Source organism: Branchiostoma belcheri, unplaced genomic scaffold, assembly GCF_001625305.1.
Source record: "Branchiostoma belcheri isolate BF01 breed outbred unplaced genomic scaffold, Haploidv18h27 scaffold102, whole genome shotgun sequence".
Taxonomy (NCBI): domain Eukaryota; kingdom Metazoa; phylum Chordata; class Leptocardii; order Amphioxiformes; family Branchiostomatidae; genus Branchiostoma; species Branchiostoma belcheri.
In genome coordinates, this window is record NW_017802403.1 from 545,609 (window position 1) to 563,416 (window position 17,808).

General features: G+C 41.6%; 1 protein-coding gene across 1 annotated transcript; it reads left to right on the top strand.

Moving 5' to 3' along the window:
* Positions 1–1,080: 1,080 nt before the first annotated feature.
* LOC109474901 (zinc finger protein 525-like) lies at positions 1,081–4,652 on the top strand. Its single transcript, XM_019775377.1, has 3 exons — positions 1,081–1,332; positions 2,728–2,803; positions 3,150–4,652. The coding sequence occupies exon 3, from the start codon at positions 3,169–3,171 to the stop codon at positions 4,186–4,188; it is 1,020 nt and encodes a 339-aa protein (XP_019630936.1). The 5' UTR covers positions 1,081–1,332; positions 2,728–2,803; positions 3,150–3,168; the 3' UTR covers positions 4,189–4,652.
* Positions 4,653–17,808: the final 13,156 nt, after the last annotated feature.

Genomic DNA, 17,808 nt, shown 5'->3' on the forward strand with positions numbered 1-17,808 from the left:
GGACATTGCCATTGTTTAGTCTTAAGGCCACATCAAGTACATTTTATGAATGAAATCTTTCACAGACACCAAATGTAATGCACAAGGAAAAAAAGAAAACACTGAGGTTGGCCAAAAAAATAACAAGATTCATAAAATTTTGAGATTAGAAACCTTCCTAAACAAGAATTGAAGCTACAAATCATGATATCACAACCAACGTGAAGGCTTATTCAATTTTTTCATTAGTATTTTCTCTACATCAATACGGTGTAAAATTAAGAGTAACAGTTATTTCCTATTACTATCATTGCATTGTCCTTAAGCGTTGATTATATTACAACTAGAAGTACAGTGTAGTGTTCAAACGGCGAGAGTGCTGCATGTCGACAATCTGTAAACTAGTTTTTTTTGTCACGATCACGGTCATTGTACTGTATGCTCCGTAGCATCTTTATAAGAATTAGAAGCCGTGTGTAAAATACTAATGCGGGGTATGTGGACATTAATGACAGAGGTTTACATGGTAAAACACCCTTCGTTTGTGTGGCACCTTATTCGCCATCACCACCTCTCAGTTATTAGTTGTTTTAGTTACCACTTTTCTCTTTATATTTGACTAACTGTTGTAAAGACACTATAGATTCATCGAGTTTTGAGATCTTTGAATTTAGTTGCAGTGACATGTGGTTATAATTACATTAAAATGTTGATGATATTGTGCATTTCATTATCAGTAAATTTAAACATGTAATGTTGTGTGGTCTCCGATTGTCTACTATACGCATCTTCGTCGTTCTTCTCGAAGCTATATTCTTTATTGTGTGAAGATGTTTTCTGACTAAGACATATATCTCGTTAGCCTGGGTACCATCCTACTTGTATGCCGGGGCTCCCACACTCGCTTCTTAGGGAAGCGAGTATGGGAGCCCCGTTATACAAGTGTGATGGTACCCAGGCTAATATCTCGTCACTATTCATCATCATCATCATCGTCATCATCATTGCAGCATCTATTTTGCAAATATTTTCTTCTTTTTGTCATTTTTTTCTTGTTTCTGTTTTATTCTTATAGCATTAACTGTAAAATAAACAATCATTTAAACTTATATGCCAGACAAAATCTCTTATATCATTTTGATTAGTTTATCCGACAAGGCATCTGTAACAACATAATTCAGGAGCCAGGTAATCAGGTTAGTCACCTTTAACCTTTGCCCTCGGTGGGTTTGACCTATGATTATGCCGAACCGCCATTTTTAACTGTGAGTGGTGTCATTATTTCTTTCAAATTCGAGGCAATTTCCATCATACATCGGCTGTGTATCAAATCTGGGTAGTTTTGAAATACAGGTAAGACATTTATTACCTCCGGGGAAGGAGATATCCTTCCGCGAGGAGGTTTTACTATGGTTCGAAACATTTCTGTCAGCAGCTGTTTCTCGCGATCGGCTGGACGGATTTGTCTGTGGTTCGGTATACGTATTGCTGTTGGGCTGCAGATGATGCAGAACGTTTTTGTTTAATTGTATATGTGTTTATGGGCGTGGAAATAAAAGGTTTTTAAGTGCTCCGGACACCCCCGCCATGCTGAAAATGGAATTTACCATGTTGTTAAGGAATGGGGAGGTTTCAGTTTTGGGTCTTACCATTTAAAAGGGGTCAAACAGAGGGGTGTCTGCTTCGGATATGTATTTTGAAATATTATCGCAGTTGTATCTCGCGTTGGGGTAGACTGGACTCGGTGTATGTTCTTCTAATGGGCTGTAGATGGTGCAGGTTTTTTTGTTTTTATTGTATATGTGTTTTGGGGCGTAAAAATCTGAAAATGGTCGCGCGCGGCGCTGGGCTGGCTGCCAGCGCAACTTCCGGGTGGGCCAATGGGTCAGGGGTCAACGCCCTCTTGGATGTTTTCGGCGTATAGTACGACTTCTTAACTTACAAATACCGTGGTATACTGTCTCAGACGTTCTCGACATGCATTTTTACCGTGGGTACATGGTATTGGTATGGGCTGCAGATGAAAATGTTGACCAGTCCTGTATTAACACAACCAGGAACGCTAAATCTAACACATAAAATTCAACACCATCAACTATACAGAACAAACAACATGGAAAAATATACAATAAAAAGCCCGGAGGTATAAAATCTCAGATTTTACTTGTTTACCACTTACGGTAGCTGATAAAGATTTGTCAACTTTCTGCTCTCAGTTTCGCCAATAAATCAAAACGCGTTGTGTTGTTTCTTTATTAATCTTTATCCTCAGGGTTAGGATTTCTAATTTGCCCCTATGCAAATCAGCGCATGTAACATGATAATTCAACAATAAAATCAGACACGTGATATGTTGTTGTTTTATTGATCACCAACTTTACTTGTTAGTCTGCAACTCGGTCTCTTTTTTACTACGAATGATGTTGCCTGATTCTTCCTTTTGCAAATCAGCGCATGTAACATGATATTTTAACAATAAATTCAGACAACTCATGTTCAGTTGTTGTTTTATTGATCACAGTTGTTGTTTTATTGATCACATACAGGTGTTGTTTTATTAATCACCGAATGTATTGTAAGTCTCCAACTCGGCCTCTTTTTACTTCGACTGATGTTGTCTGATTCTTTCCCATGCAAATGAGCATGGCGGGTTCCTTTGTGTCGTAATCAAGTAAAACCCACCAGACCGGTTTTAATCACCCTCTCAGCCCCTATATAAACGCGTCCTGACTGCTCTGTTTCTGTCAGTACTGACTCTGCAGCCGTGAGAATCTGTGTCGTCGTGAAAACGTCGTGTAGTGCTTTGGAGCGTCAGTGCATCTTGGTAAGTGTCGGCTATAGTTTTAGTTTCCTCTAGATCTATTCATTTATTCTATGTACATGTATATAGGGGTTGTAATCTTGTGGGGCGGCTGTGTACTATACTACAATGGTGTACAGTTGTGAATAATGTTTTGCGAAGGTTTATGAGTGCCATATTCGAGATTAGTGGCATGTGATGGCCTTCTTTATTTTATATTTGTCAATATAATTATCGCGTGTTCGCACGTATACCAGATTCTCGATTCCACAGTCTAACCACTAGTACACTAAGTCCCACAGTTCTACAGTCTAAACAACAAATTCCATTAAATTTATGACATTTTATACAATGTTCAATATTCCTGCAGGGTTACGAGTTCGACCAACATGACGACCAGAGCTGAATCTCACCTGAAACAAGAGGAGGGAGAGAATGGGCTTGGAGAGCTGGATTCTCCGCGTACCCATAAGTGTGGTGAGTGTGACAAGGAGTTTCGTTACCTGAGTTATCTGAAGCGACACATGCGGACTCACACTGGTGAGAAACCGTACAGATGTGACAAGTGCAACAGACAGTTTAGTGAGCTCGGTAAGCTAAAGTCACACATCCGGACTCACACTGGCGAGAAACCGTACGGCTGTGAGGAGTGCAACAGACAGTTCAGCGCCCTCAGTAATCTGAAGACTCACATGCGGACTCACACTGGTGAGAAACCGTACAGATGTGAGGAGTGCAGCAAGCAGTTTAGCGATTCGCGTGATCTAAAAAGACATCTTCGAACTCACACGGGTAAGAAACCGTACAAGTGTGGGGAGTGCAGCAATCGGTTTAGTGATTCGAGTGCTCTAAATAGACATGTGCGAACTCACACGGGTGAGAAACCGTACAGGTGTGAGGAGTGCAGCAAATCGTTCTGTAGACTGTCTCATCTCAAAAGCCACATTCGGACTCACACAGGTGAGAAACCGTACAAGTGTGAGGAGTGCGGCTGGAAGTCCAGTGAGCTGGGTAGTCTAAAGATACACATGCGGACTCACACTGGTGAGAAACCGTACAGATGTGAGGAGTGCAACAGACAGTTCAGCGCCCTCAGTAGTCTGAAGAAACACATACGGACTCACACTGGGGAGAAACCATACGGTTGTCAAGAGTGCAGCAGGCAGTTTAGTCAGCCTCAAGATCTAAAGAGACACATGCGGACTCACACTGGTGAGAAACCGTACAGCTGTGAGGAGTGCAGCAAGCAGTTCAGTCAGCTGGGTAATCTAAAGAGACACATTCAAACCCACACTAGGGAGAAACCCTACAGGTGTGAGGAGTGCAGCAAGCAGTTTAGTGACTTGCAAACTCTAAAGGCACACTTGCGGACTCACACTGGCGAGAAACCTACCGATGTGTACATGTAAAGTTAACAATAGCGAGGATCTAATATCACGATCGATGCAAGCACATGCCCCGTAGCCTGTTGATTAGAGCTAGAAGCTTTAAATGTCACTGTGTGATAGTTATGTTATTCTGTTGCCAGTATATACATGTACAGTTTTTCTGTCAGTAGAATTCCCTCTACACAAGGTTAACTGTAAAGTTAACAATAGAAGTGGTTTTATATCACAATCAATGCAAACATATGCCAACTACATGTAGTTATATATTGATATACTGTATTTTTTTAATTTAGATATAGTTACAGTGTTACATGTTATAGTGAATCTAAATGTTGTTTGTTTTCCTAGTGTTCTGCCAGGTAGCTGTAGTTGTTAGAGATTTGCCAACTTTCTGTATCTCGATTCAACAATAAAAATCGCCCAGGCGTAGTATGTGTCGTTGTATTTGTTTCATTGCGTACCGGACCGGTTTTAATTGCAGCATACTTGTTACCTTCGCCAAGAAGGTTATGTTTTCAGTAGCGTTTGTGTGTGGGTGTGTTTGTGGGTGTGTGTGTGTGTGTGTGTGGTTTAGCAAGATAACTCGAGAAGCAGTGGATGGATTGTAATGAAACTTGGTAGGTGGGTATGATACCTAGAAATGATTAGATTTTGGGCCCCCTGGCAGCTTTCCTAGGTACTGCAGCTGAACTTCCGGTTTTGATATCTCATGTTCTGGACATGCTAGGGTCACGAATTTTGGTTGGTAGATAGCTCTTGGGGTAGGGAAGAAGTGACATGAGTTTGGGTCCCCTAGCGCCTTGTTCTTGAACTGCAGGAGCATTTGTTGAAAAACATTTGAAGGACGATAACTCAAGAACCGGTTGACGTATTGTCGTGATTTTTGGTATGTAGGTAGTTGAAGTGATGCTTGACATAATCAGATGGCAATTATGCAAATCAGTAGCTAATTTGCATAATTAATGAGGAAATTCTATGAATCTGATTTGTTTGATAATAGAACTATGAAACAGTTGTGACATCTACTTGAGAACGAGAAAAACATCTGAGGATATAGATTATGTAAATGAGGACCTAATTTGCATAATTAATGGAAAATTATTATAATTCCATAGTTGTAACTGCTGCACCCCGAATTTTATACTTGCCACATTTGGAAGTTAAGTGAAGGTGAACATTAATAAACATAATTTATTCAAATCATGACCTCATTTGCATAATTTATGAGGAAGTGCTATAATAGCCTTTTTGTTATGATAAGGCTATCTTTGGGTGGAGAATATGATCAACTGATATAATCCATGCAAATGAGGCTCTTATTTACAAAATCAATGATTAAAATTGTAGAATTCGTCACCCGCAAGGGTTAACATCTTTTGGCGAAGGTATGAGATCGTGGAACTCTTGTTTTGTTAATGTATTCATTTAGCTGTTGCTCAGTATTGATTGCTTTCCTAGTTTTTTGTAAGCTCCATGTTAACGTTGCTGGTAGCGATTTACTAACTTTTGCATCTCAGTTTTGCCAATAAATGAAAACATGCAATGTATGTGTTCATCTTCATAGTTATTCTCCAAGGTGTCCTCTGTCTGGGGGTGTTGTCTTTTTTTCTTGTTGTCTTATTTCCCCTATGCAAATAAGCGCATGTAACATCATGTCATCGTACTTGCCTTTGTTTAGTAATCAAGTAAAGCCTACCGGACCGGTTTCATCCACCCACTTAGTCCGTATATACGCGTCCCCGACTACTCTGTTTCTGACTAGACAAATGAAATTAAAACTGCATCTAGGCTGCCACACCAGCTCCACAAATTGATTTGTCTACTCGGGGTTCTATTAATTTAGTTTGATTGGTTTAGACAATTTGTAATCTTATTGACCATCCAAATTTTGCATGCGGTGTGACGCGGGCTCGGTCATCCTGTTTTTTTACTTAATAGGTAACGACATCGAGTGCCAGAAAAACGACTTAACAAGAATTCGGCGATCCTTTTAAATTGTAAATGCTGTAGTGTTATTTTGTGTCACTTATTACGGAAATCATCATTATTTGTTCATGTTACGGATTATTCAACACAAATCACATATATTGTATGGGTTAAGTCCTATACTTTGTCAAAAAACATTTCTAAATTTTATCACTTGGTATAGGATTTGTTTACTGATTGACGGTACAATCTCCAAGTACATGGCAGATTACGTACAAATACAGTGTCAGTAAATTTAGACACCTAATGTTGTGTGGTCTCTATTGTCTACCATATGCATCTTCGTAATTCTTCTCGAAGCTGTTCTGTATTGTGTGAAGATGTTTTCGAATTCTGACTAAGACATATATCTCGTAACTATTCGTCATCATTGCAGCATCTCCTTTGCAAATATTTTATTCTTTCTGTTATTTTTTCTTGTCTCTGTTTTATTCTTATAGTATTAATTGTAAAATAAACAATCATTTAAACTAATATGCCAGACAAAATCTCTTATATCATTATGATTAGTATACCCGACAAGGCGTCTGTAACAACATAATTCAGGAGCCAGGTAATCAGGTTAGTCACCTTTAACCTTTGCCCTCGGTGGGTTTGACCTGTGATTATGTTGAACCGCCATTTTTAACTGTAAGTGGTGTCATTATTTCTCTCAAATCCGATGCCGAGGCAATTTCCATCATACTTCGGCTGTGTATCAACTCTGGGTAGTTTTGAAATACAGGTAAGACATTCTATTTACCACTTACAGTACTGTAGCTGATAGCCGCAGCGACTGTTGCAGGGCTTCTCTTGCTTGCAGTCTTTTACATTAGCCCTAACAACAGGAGTTATGTTATTTTTTAGGGCTAATATTGTAACAGTCGCCGCGGCTAAGTAGCTTATAAAGATTTGTCAACTTTTTCAAAACAAAAATTTGTCGGACCGGTTTTATCCACCCACTCAGTCCCTATATAAACGCGTCCCTGACTGCTCTGTTTCTGACTAGACAAATGAAATTAAAAATGTATCTAGGCTACCACACCAGCTCCACATGATACTTTTAACAAATTGATTTGTCTACTCGGCGTGCTATTAATTTAGTTTGATTTGTGTAGACAATTTGTAATCTTCTTGCCCACCCAATTTTGCATGCGGTGTGACGCGGGCTCGGTCGATCATCCTGTTTTTTAGGTAACCGACCTCGAGTGCCAGAAATAGACGTAACAAGAATTCGAAAATCTCTATGGACTATTTTAGTATTTAGAGCCTTTTTAATTGTAATTTTTTTTTTTCATTTATTACGGAAATCATCAATAACCTTTCAGGTGACGGTTTATTCTACTCAAATCACATATATTGTAAGTCCTATACGTTGTCAAAAAACATTTAAACATTTTATCACCTGGTATAGCATTTGTTTACTCATTGATGGTGCCATGTCCAAGCACATGACAGATTACGTACAAATAAGCACTATAAATACAACTCGAGATGTTACCAATATCACCTGAACATACTAAAATGATTCAATAATGATAATTACATAATGATATCAACTGAGCTTACATTGCTGGGCATAGGATAGTTACTGTTTAGCAGATGGATAAACTAGGGAATTTGGCTATTTCATGTAGATCTAATTAATTAATAAATAATAAATAAAGTTAAGGAAAGTGGCAAAACTACCTGGTTAGCCTCTTTGCAGCTTCTAATGCGGGTTTTCTAACGATATGATGGCAACCAGGATCAGAAGCCATGATGACCAAACAATTTAACATGTTTAAAAGATGTCATGATCTCTTACGTTTTGGGTAGATGAGGAATAGTGGGCTGTTTAACAGTGGGGATCTCCCACGGCCAGTAGGTGTTTATTTGTGAAGGCCCCTTACTTTGCGGTGTCTCATCGCAGGCAAAATGGGGCGTCCTCTTCAGTTGGTCTGTATTTCTTCCACTAGCTATCTCCCATGGCCAGTAGGTGTTTGTTACAATGGGAATGGGAGGCTGTAGACGCGAGGCGTTAAATTGTAAACTGCTTGGTATTTCGTTAGGCTTGTTGGCGTTGGTTGATGTTTCGTTTAATTTCACTTCATATTCTGATGTCCCGGGTGTGCAGGTACTTTTTAACGAGGGAAGGGACGCTCTCCGCCGTAGTGTGCATAGACCGCTTGAAATATCCAATGGCCAGTTGTTTGGCAGTGCCAAGGATCGACAGGAGGTAGTGTGAGGTGTGGTGAAGGAAGTTCGCCCTGGTGTGTTTTCGCCATCTCTACGCTGGAGTTCCATTACACAGGTCTGTTCGGTAAGTGAAGTAGGTCGCTTGGCGCTACGCATGTGGACTCCGTCCTCTACAATTTGCGAGATGTGTGGGACTCGCGAAGTCGGCGAAGCAGCATCCTCTCCTGAAACGCTCTGGTCAACTTTTCTCAGCATTGATTGAGAATTAGAACCTGGTGGTTTTGCCTCAGCTCGCATGCCCCAGTTATATAGGACATTCGCTGTCTTTCCGTGGAACGTTACGTGGTGGGACTTGGATCTTCCATACACAGCTGTATGTCGTCTAGATGTCTGCTGGAGACGGCGTGAACTTCTGCCCAGGCTGCCGTGTTCACGGGACGTCTCTGCCGCCTTTCCGTAGAACGTCACACGATGGGATTTCCATCTACCATACCGTGTTTTACGTAAGCTGAGATGGCGTGAACGTTTGGACTGGTCTACTTGGTAGATACTGCGGTTCTCCCCATGTCCCATAACTGTAGGAAGCGTCAAATCAACTGCAATGCCATAGAATGGTAACGGGGCTTCATCAACATCGTTGCATTTTGGAATGTTATAATACGTTGGTTTGATAGAGGGTAGGAAAACAGGCATTGACTGACAGGAGACTGTGTCCTCTCGTTCTTCCCTCCGTGTGTGCGATCTAGAGGCTGAACTGGTCACATCAGACATGCCGCCATCTTGGATTTCCCAGTACGTGTGAAGGGCATGGACAGAGTCGTATGGGATCTCGCAGTAGTTTGGTTCGATTGAGCTTAGGGTTGTAGGCAGCGATCTGCAAGATACCAGTAGGCTGTGTGTAACGACGCTTTGTCGGTGGGGAATGGCCGGGAGGGAAGCAGACCTCGCCCGCCCAGGCTTCGCAGGTGGTACGGTGTTAGCTCGGGCATCTTTGTTGCGTAACATCACCACCCTCTTCAGCATGCTGATGATGAGTACAAGACCTAGACCGAATAACGGCAGTAGCGGAATTGCAACGTAGATGGAAACGTCGTCCGAGGCAGGTCTGCTCACCATGGTACTGACTTGCGGCGCAGAGGCCGGTGTCGTCTGGTGTTGTGACGTCAACACTACTTTGGTCTGGCTCTTCACTGAAGGTGTCTGAAGAGATGACAGACAATGGCTGGAATCTGGACATGTTTTGTTGTTATCCCTCATTTGATCGCCTTGACGGAAATTGAGCTCCAGAAAATTAGCATTTCCATTGGCGAGTACAAAGCAAGTTACATTTGTAACGTTTGTTTGGATGAACGTCTTCAGATTTCCCTCAGTGGCTGAGCTATTCGTACTTGTGTTCTGTGTCGTCCGATCCAGCGTTAAGGCAAACGCTCTGATAGTCGCGTTTCCTTCTGATAATGTGGTGAGGCGAAGGCGTAAGCCACTCTGTAAAGCCACTGTCAAGCCACCATTTTGTTCCCATCCCTGTCTACACTGGGCAAAGTCATCAGGATGGGTGTGTTGGTCGGAAGATCCAGTCTTCAACAGGACAACAGAGCCTGCTTGACTCTTAACCTTTGTTAAGAGGATGTCTGGATCTGGCAAGCCACATGAAGTGTTTACTATTGTAACACTCCTGGGGTCATGATATGTAGATAGATTATACGCCCACCCAAATGTCTGTTTGTTGTTTGAAGGGTCGTGTGTAATACAGAGGAAGTAGTCGGAGATCGTGAGTGACACATCTTGTCGTCTGATGTGATGAGGTTCCGGTTCGTCCTTGTGATTGTGGAGAGAAAGGCTCCACGCCACATCATGCACGACCGTGTCACGAACCGTGCCCAACCTTTTGCCAACAACACGAAGCAGGGAAGGGACATTCCTCATCCCCCAGAACGTCTCCCCGTCTAGAAATGGGAAGTTCCCGCCTAGAGTCAAGTCGCGGAGGTCATGTAGGTACTGGAATGCACCCTGGGGAATGTGGTTTGATTCTAAGCGGAGCTCCGCCAGATTCTGGAGCTCAGAGAACCAGTCCGGGTCTACAGTCTGTAGCTGGTTATTCTGTAGATTTAAGACTTGAAGCGAAGTCAGGTCCTTAAAAGACCCCACATCCACCCTCACTATGTTGTTATTGGACAAGCTCAGCGCGTAGAGTCTTTTCAAACCAGAGAACCAATTCTGCCTGACACGAGTGAGTTTGTTGAAGTCTAGGACCAACACCCATAGGTTAGACATGCTGGACAGGACGTTTTCTTCAATATCTGTGATATCGCATTTCACCAGGGCAAAAGTCCCGGTACACACCAGGCAAAGACCCTCCAGTGTTTTTGATGATAAAAGTCCCAATGGATACCCCGCTACTGTAAGCACAGCTGTATTCGTAATTGTATGGCAGGGTATCCTCTGATGTGCGACAATCGTTCCATTTACATTGCACACAGTCCATGATTGGAAACTTTTCAGCGTTTTCAAAGGCCCGTATCCATTGGATTGGATGTGCTCAGCTAAGTGCATAGGTAGGTTTGTTATTCTACATTGTGGAGGGCAAAAGCCATCAAATGCGTTACCAGCAGACACAAAAACCAGAACCAATAACAGGACACTGCTTCCTTTCCGACATACGCTTTCTTCGCAGAACGCCATTTGATGCAATGCTTTTTTTCTAGAGAATATTCAGAAGGCAAAGACACTGACCTTTCCCGCTATTTCGCCGGAAAATTACAGTGTGGAAGGTCGACCTGTAAAGATACAGTTGTACTGTATTGCCCTGTCGTCGTCATTTCTCTACATTTACAGACAAAAGGACAGCTCCTCTCCAAATATAGTTTTACTATTACGTTATTTCATTTTCGTTGTGTCGTTATTTACGTTCTGCTTGTTCACGGGGCTTATTATTTGTTCTCGCTTTTGTTTTGGTTGACTCTGCTTATTTGTCATACTGTTATGTTATTCTATTGTTGGGGTTGCCCCCCCCCCAAGAATCCTGTTAAAACGCCAGAGGGCGGTAAGTCTGCTGTCCTGGATAAGTAAATAAAGAACAAAGTACACAGACCCTAAACATTTTTAATACATTGAAAAGGAAATTTTCTTCACTCACCTATATCATACTCGGCATGTTGTTTATCTTTTTTGCGCTCATTTGCCAGTCGCCGCTACTTAGCTGATCCGCTGGCTATGAAAGATTACATCTCTCTGAAGAAGATCGTTGCCTTATAGCTGGTTCCTTCCCATTGACTGGCTCTGTCGCTCTCTCTCTCTCTCTCTCTCTCTTATATTCCTTTATTATCTAATTTAATCAGCAGACAAACTTCTCTGATTGGTTAGAATCTAATCGGGAACAAAAGGTCTTTAATTTTTTTATAATTCTGGGATTTCGCAGACACATTGGATTGCTTAGAAGAGGAAAATGGTCTAGACTCATAAGATATGATGCTTATGAAATATAATTGCAAAAAAAAGGTGTTTTAATGAAAAAAGTTTTGTAGACAAATGGAATCAGAAATGTAACTAGGCTACGTACACACGACCAACTTCAAAAGATACAATCTAGACATGTACAGGGGGTGGGTGAAAAGTGCCCAAGCCAAATTTCGTGTCAAATAAAGTGCATTCATACAAACCCAATGCTAACCAGCATATACAATCAATTCCCGATGTCAGATACTGATTATGTACATCGTCCATAGCCTGGGTGTGCCATCCTAGTTGTATAACGGGACTCCCATATCGCTCCCTAATTAAGTATGGGAGCCCCGGCATAAGGGAGCGAGTATGGGAGCTCCGGCATACAAATTGGATGGCACCCAGGCTAACCATCCAATAGATACCATCAAAGTTAATGCGATGAAAATGACAACAAAACAATATCTATGGCTAACCCAACCAAAGAACAATGTAAGAAAAGTACACAGCTAGGAAAACAATACCGTAGGTGCTGTACAACATATCAATACGATAAATTGCAGAGAAAACATGTTTCTAGCATTTGCTAAATCTTAGTAAACCTCTCTCAAACATATATTTTTGTGTCGACTTTAAAAGTAAACACACACACACACACATATATATATATAACGTTATATATGTCAAATAACAACGAAAAGTGAACATATTGACAGTAACTAAAGAATACACAACAAAATAAAGCACCGGAACACTAGCGGGATCTTCGGTGTTTCATGACTACTGGCTTTTATAGGTTACATCAATCTAAAGAAGATGGCCAGTTCTTTCCCAAATGATTGTCTCGACCGTTCACTCTCCTTTATATTCCTTTACTTTCTAATGCTTTCTGAATGCCAGGTGGAAACGGTGTTGGCAGAACACCCTGCTGATCCTCCATACCAGGTGGAAACAGTGCTGGCAGAACCCCCTGCTGATCCTCTATACCAGGTGGAATCGGTGTTGGCAGAGCCACCTGCTGATCCTCCTTGCCAGGCGGAAACAGTGCTGACAGAACCCCCTGCTGATCCTCCTTGCCAGGTACTGGCAGAACCCCCTGCTGATCCTCCTTGCCAGGTGGAAACAGTGCTGGCAGAACACCCTGCTGATCCTCCTTGCCAGGTGGAAACAGTGCTGGCAGAACCCCCTGCTGATCCTCCTTGCCAGGTGGAAACGGTGTTCCGGACGTCATTCAAACCTTCTATACTGTCTGTTGTCGCCATGTCAACGAGAGCTGTCAAACAAAATGAAAGAAGCGATCTATAAAACATGCTGAAATATGTATGCATGTATAGTATGGGGCACGTGAACAAATGCTCATCGTTTGTAAAAGTTAGTAATACCACCACTAGTATGACTATTACACCATAAATAGACGGGCAAATAAGTGAATTGTCCTTACTGCATGTGGTTTGGTACTTAACCAGTTCTTTGCCGTCCCGTGGACGCATCAAGCAATGGTGTAAATTTCCGCTTTCATGTACATTTGTATTTGTAGCCGTTTTTGTCGGCCTGTCTTTTTGGCAGTACTGACACCATGTATATTTATCACTGGTCAAACTTTCATGGTATAATATTGATTGAAAGAGTACAACGGAGAGCACTCCGGATCATCTCACTGGGGGGAAGACGTGAGGTGCCTCCTCTGCCAACACTGAAGGAAAGGCGAGAGGTGGCGGCAGTGAAGCTACTTAAGAACATGCTGGACGAGGGTCACCCCCTCCATGACCTGGTTCCACCGGCCAGGACAACGGCCGGCTGGGAAGACCTTAAGAAATGGAACTGCACTTACAGTACCAGCAGCCCGTATAAAAAGACTGAAAAACTCTTTCTTACACAAGGCAATATGCCTGTACAACGAGTCTCTGCAGTAACTCTCAGGACTCTCTGGACTGTACTATAGTGCCCATGTGTGGCTTTGTAATGTGTTTGTTTGTGTGTCTGTATACGTCTTGTAATGTTAATTTTGTATTTGTACTTGCAGCCACCTAAAAAAAAAATAATACTGTACTGCCATCGATACTATTTGATGCTGTCTTGCAGAAAGGCTTGCAGCCACCAACAAAAATCTGCTATGAAATTTAAAGTTCTTCAAACTCTCCCGTCAGTTTATGAACCGTTCCGTGGTATTCACCCTCTTGATAAGTTAGTGCACCGCCTTGTGTTTTTCACACCCCACCTCCATCAGTTAGTGAACCGTCCCTTTGTTTTCACTCTCCTCCTCGCGTCACCACGGAATAGAATCCAGATGTGAGAATTAGGCGGGGCTCAAGTAGGGGTTTACAGTATACTAGGAGAAGGATTAGCATAGTCTTTCCTAGATTAATTATCACAAAGACGAGTATCACTTTAGGATAGTAACATGTTATTCCATATTCCGGATGTGACGTACTGGATCGCGATAATTTTTCGGGCTGATTTTTTATGGGACAAGCATAATCTCGTAACCCCCTACGCATACCGAGACTCACTCTGCTTACGTTACCAACTTCCAGCAAACATTCAAACGTACAACTCAGAAATCTCTCACATCCACAGAAAGACATTTCAGCTGAACTGAAACAAGATTTGAAGCGCTTTGACTGAAAATTATAAACATTCACATTCAGATAATTTGGTCCAAACGCACACGTACACCGCCTCACAAAACCGCTGTTTGCCAACTCTACAAAACTGACAACCAACTTCATGCCGACTTTTCCTACCTGGGAGTTAGTTGATACTCACACAGTTCCGGACTGAGTCACCTTTTGAAACACTGCAAAACGTTTGTGGACTCCACCAAAGAGGGATGTGTTACGCCGAAGTCGTGTCTTTGCGGGACAGGAAGACGCGATGCTGTAACCCGGAAGTACTCCTCTGCAAGCGGTCAAGTCTCGTTACCTGATTACCCAACAAATGTACACTGGCTGAGCAAAGGATCGCGCTCACGGTGACTGAAAAAAGTGTAACAGTGGACTCTGGGTTTATAGTTGCTACCAACTGACCCGGCCGATGGGTCTAGACCTTTTCAGCCGAGTGGTTAGAGCGTCGGCATGTGGACTGGTGCCCGGGTTTGGTCGTGGGTTCGAACCCCGGCCCGGGACCGTGAGGTTTTTTTTTATGTTTCGACTCACTCCTCCTGTTTCTTACAGTGGTTTAAGGGCATAAAAGCACACATTGACAGGGTATTTCGTCCTCTACATTGTCTACTTAGTCATGTCCAGATTCTACAAGGCAAAACTCAATCAACCGTCACTCGGGTTTTGATCTTTTTTTGCCTGCCACTTGCAGCTGACTGTGACGTCATGACAATCAGTAGTAATAGATACCTTACATCTCCAAGGCCACATCGAGTAATTCTTATGGATGACGTCCTCTGGAGACGCTATATATAAAAATAAAAACAAGCAGGGCGTAAAAAAACAAAGATGTTTTGAAAGAGACGACAAATGTGTAACAACATGGCTAACTGTAAGAAATAACGATAACAAAGTATACAAATTGACGAATCGTTTCAAAATGATAAATGTATTGAACAAAGATTTATTCAACATGTACATCTCCTTGAATTTGTGATATCACTTCTTAGGATTAAACGTGTTCTGAAAAGTTAATACAGCTACGCTGCAAAGCTTAAATGAATTGCTGTTTCTTGTCTGTGGTCATACACGGTTAATTTGCTGGGGTAATGCACGGTATACGTAATTTAAAATAAGTCAAACAAAAACTGTAGCTGCGGTGTCTCTTACAAACATGTGAACTAGCAGACTTAGTATACAGAATCTAAGGGCCCAATCTGTTTAGAAACATTATTCTTTCATCATCATCATCATTATTCTTTAACTTAATGTTAAAACTACAAACACTTAACATTACAAGACAGTTATCTTTTTTTTTTAATTTTTGTACTTTGGTACCTTCAAATGGCATTAGACTCAAGACTAGGGTATGTAACAAAGCACTGGCTGATTTTCCCCCAGTTGTATATAACATTGATACACACTCGGTACTCGTGTAATAATAAGTGTGCCTTCACTCAATCTTCTTTACTCATCTATATCGTCTTTACTCTCTTTACACTGCCTTGTGCAGGAAACATACATATTGGAACATGCAGACTTTTGTTTCTGTGGTTGCTATTGTTGAATTAAAAACCAACAGGTCTCCTCCAAAAATGCATACCAAGTTCGGAATTTGAAACACATCACATTATCGTGTGCTTGAAAACATTTTTTTTCAGTTCTACATTTCACTAGGCACAAATCTATAGCATACATGTACGTCAATAAAGCTACACCAATCTACATCATTCTCATCAATCTTAGATTAATATACAAATCAAATTGATCATGTCACCATTGATACCAATTGAAAATAAAATACTAGATGCACAGCTAGAAATTGGATGAAAATTTGCAATAACAACTTTCCATTAGAGGCTGTGACCACTTTGTGATCCAAGATTTGACAGGTACATGTAGTTTAATGGATTTTAAAATAACTGGAATGTTTTAACAATTTAATGTACAGTTGTCTTTCAAATCATGTCTTTCTATACCGTGTATCATAATTCCAATGAAATGTAGGTACATACAGACTTAATTTTGTTCATTAAGCTCTCACGTTCGGAGGAATTGAGGCTAGCTGAAAAAGTTGCATTGTGTTTGGTAAATTACCCCTATGTAGCCTCCAGGAACTTAGCAATGGCCAGAATGTTGATATTGATGACAATTTCTTTCACAATTTGCAGTCTTCTTTTTAAGGCTACAAGATCCCCACCCAAACATTGTGTGTTGTTTAGAAGGCAATCTAGTATTGCTCGACATCCAAATCCAACATTCTAAATCTCTTTCTTAAATTTACATTAATTTTAAATGGTCAACATCGAAACATCCGATAAGTAGTCAATTAACTCCAGTACTACACTTATTAGTCAATGATGTGATGAATTTCACTTAAGGCACTAAATAGAATAAAATGGATGGCAGTCATGGTCTAAGTATTGTACATGTAGACTTTGTTATCTCTTTCAAAGTGACAGGTAAAGGTAAACTGTTTTGTTGTTAAAGGTTTCCCTAAAACAATTTTGCTTCACATCTTTTTAACTTAACAGTTACAATTCTTCCTCGTGTAAGCTGTCTCAGTCATCAAGCCTATAATCATTACACAAGTGTATATCAACAACATATTACAATAAAGTGACATCGATATCAACAACATATTACAATAAAGTGACATCGAGGAAAAGATTACAATTAGATTAACAATGATTATTTCAATCATCTAGTACATACATGTTTGACAATAAAAGTATGCTTCATGTGGTATCACTTCATTTGAAAAAATACAAGGTTTCTTCAAGCATAACAATTATGATAGGGCACTTAGTGTATCAATAGTACACAATTCACAAAATATTTTAGTAAATCTGGGAATGACATGAGGGATATGACTCAACAGTAGTCTGGGTGTGTATTACTTAGATACTATGAGTCAGAGCATGGCTTTGAGCTGTTTAAGTGAGCTAGTGCCCTGGTGACACAGTCAAGCTGGGAGTCAGAGCATGGCTGTGAGCTGTGTGAGTGAGCTGGTGCCCTGGTGGGACAGGTCAGGCTGTAAGCTGTGTGAGTGAGCAGGTGCTCTGGTGGGGCAGGTCAGGCTGTGAGCTGTGTGAGTGAGCAGGTGCCCTGGTGGGACAGGTCAGGCTGTGTGTTGTGTGAGTGAGCTGGTGCCCTGGTGGGACAGGTTAGGCTGTGAGCTGTGTGAGTGAGCAGGTGCTCTGGTGGGGCAGGTCAGGCTGTGAGCTGTGTGAGTGAGCAGGTGCCCTGGTGGGACAGGTCAGGCTGTGTGTTGTGTGAGTGAGCTGGTGCCCTGGTGGGACAGGTCAGGCTGTGAGCTGTGTGAGTGAGCTGATGCTCTGGTGGGACAGGTCAGGCTGTGAGCTGTGTGAGTGAGCTGATGCTCTGGTGGGACAGGTCAGGCTGTGAGCTGTGTGAGTGAGCTGATGCCCTGGTGGGACAGGTCAGGCTGTGAGCTGTG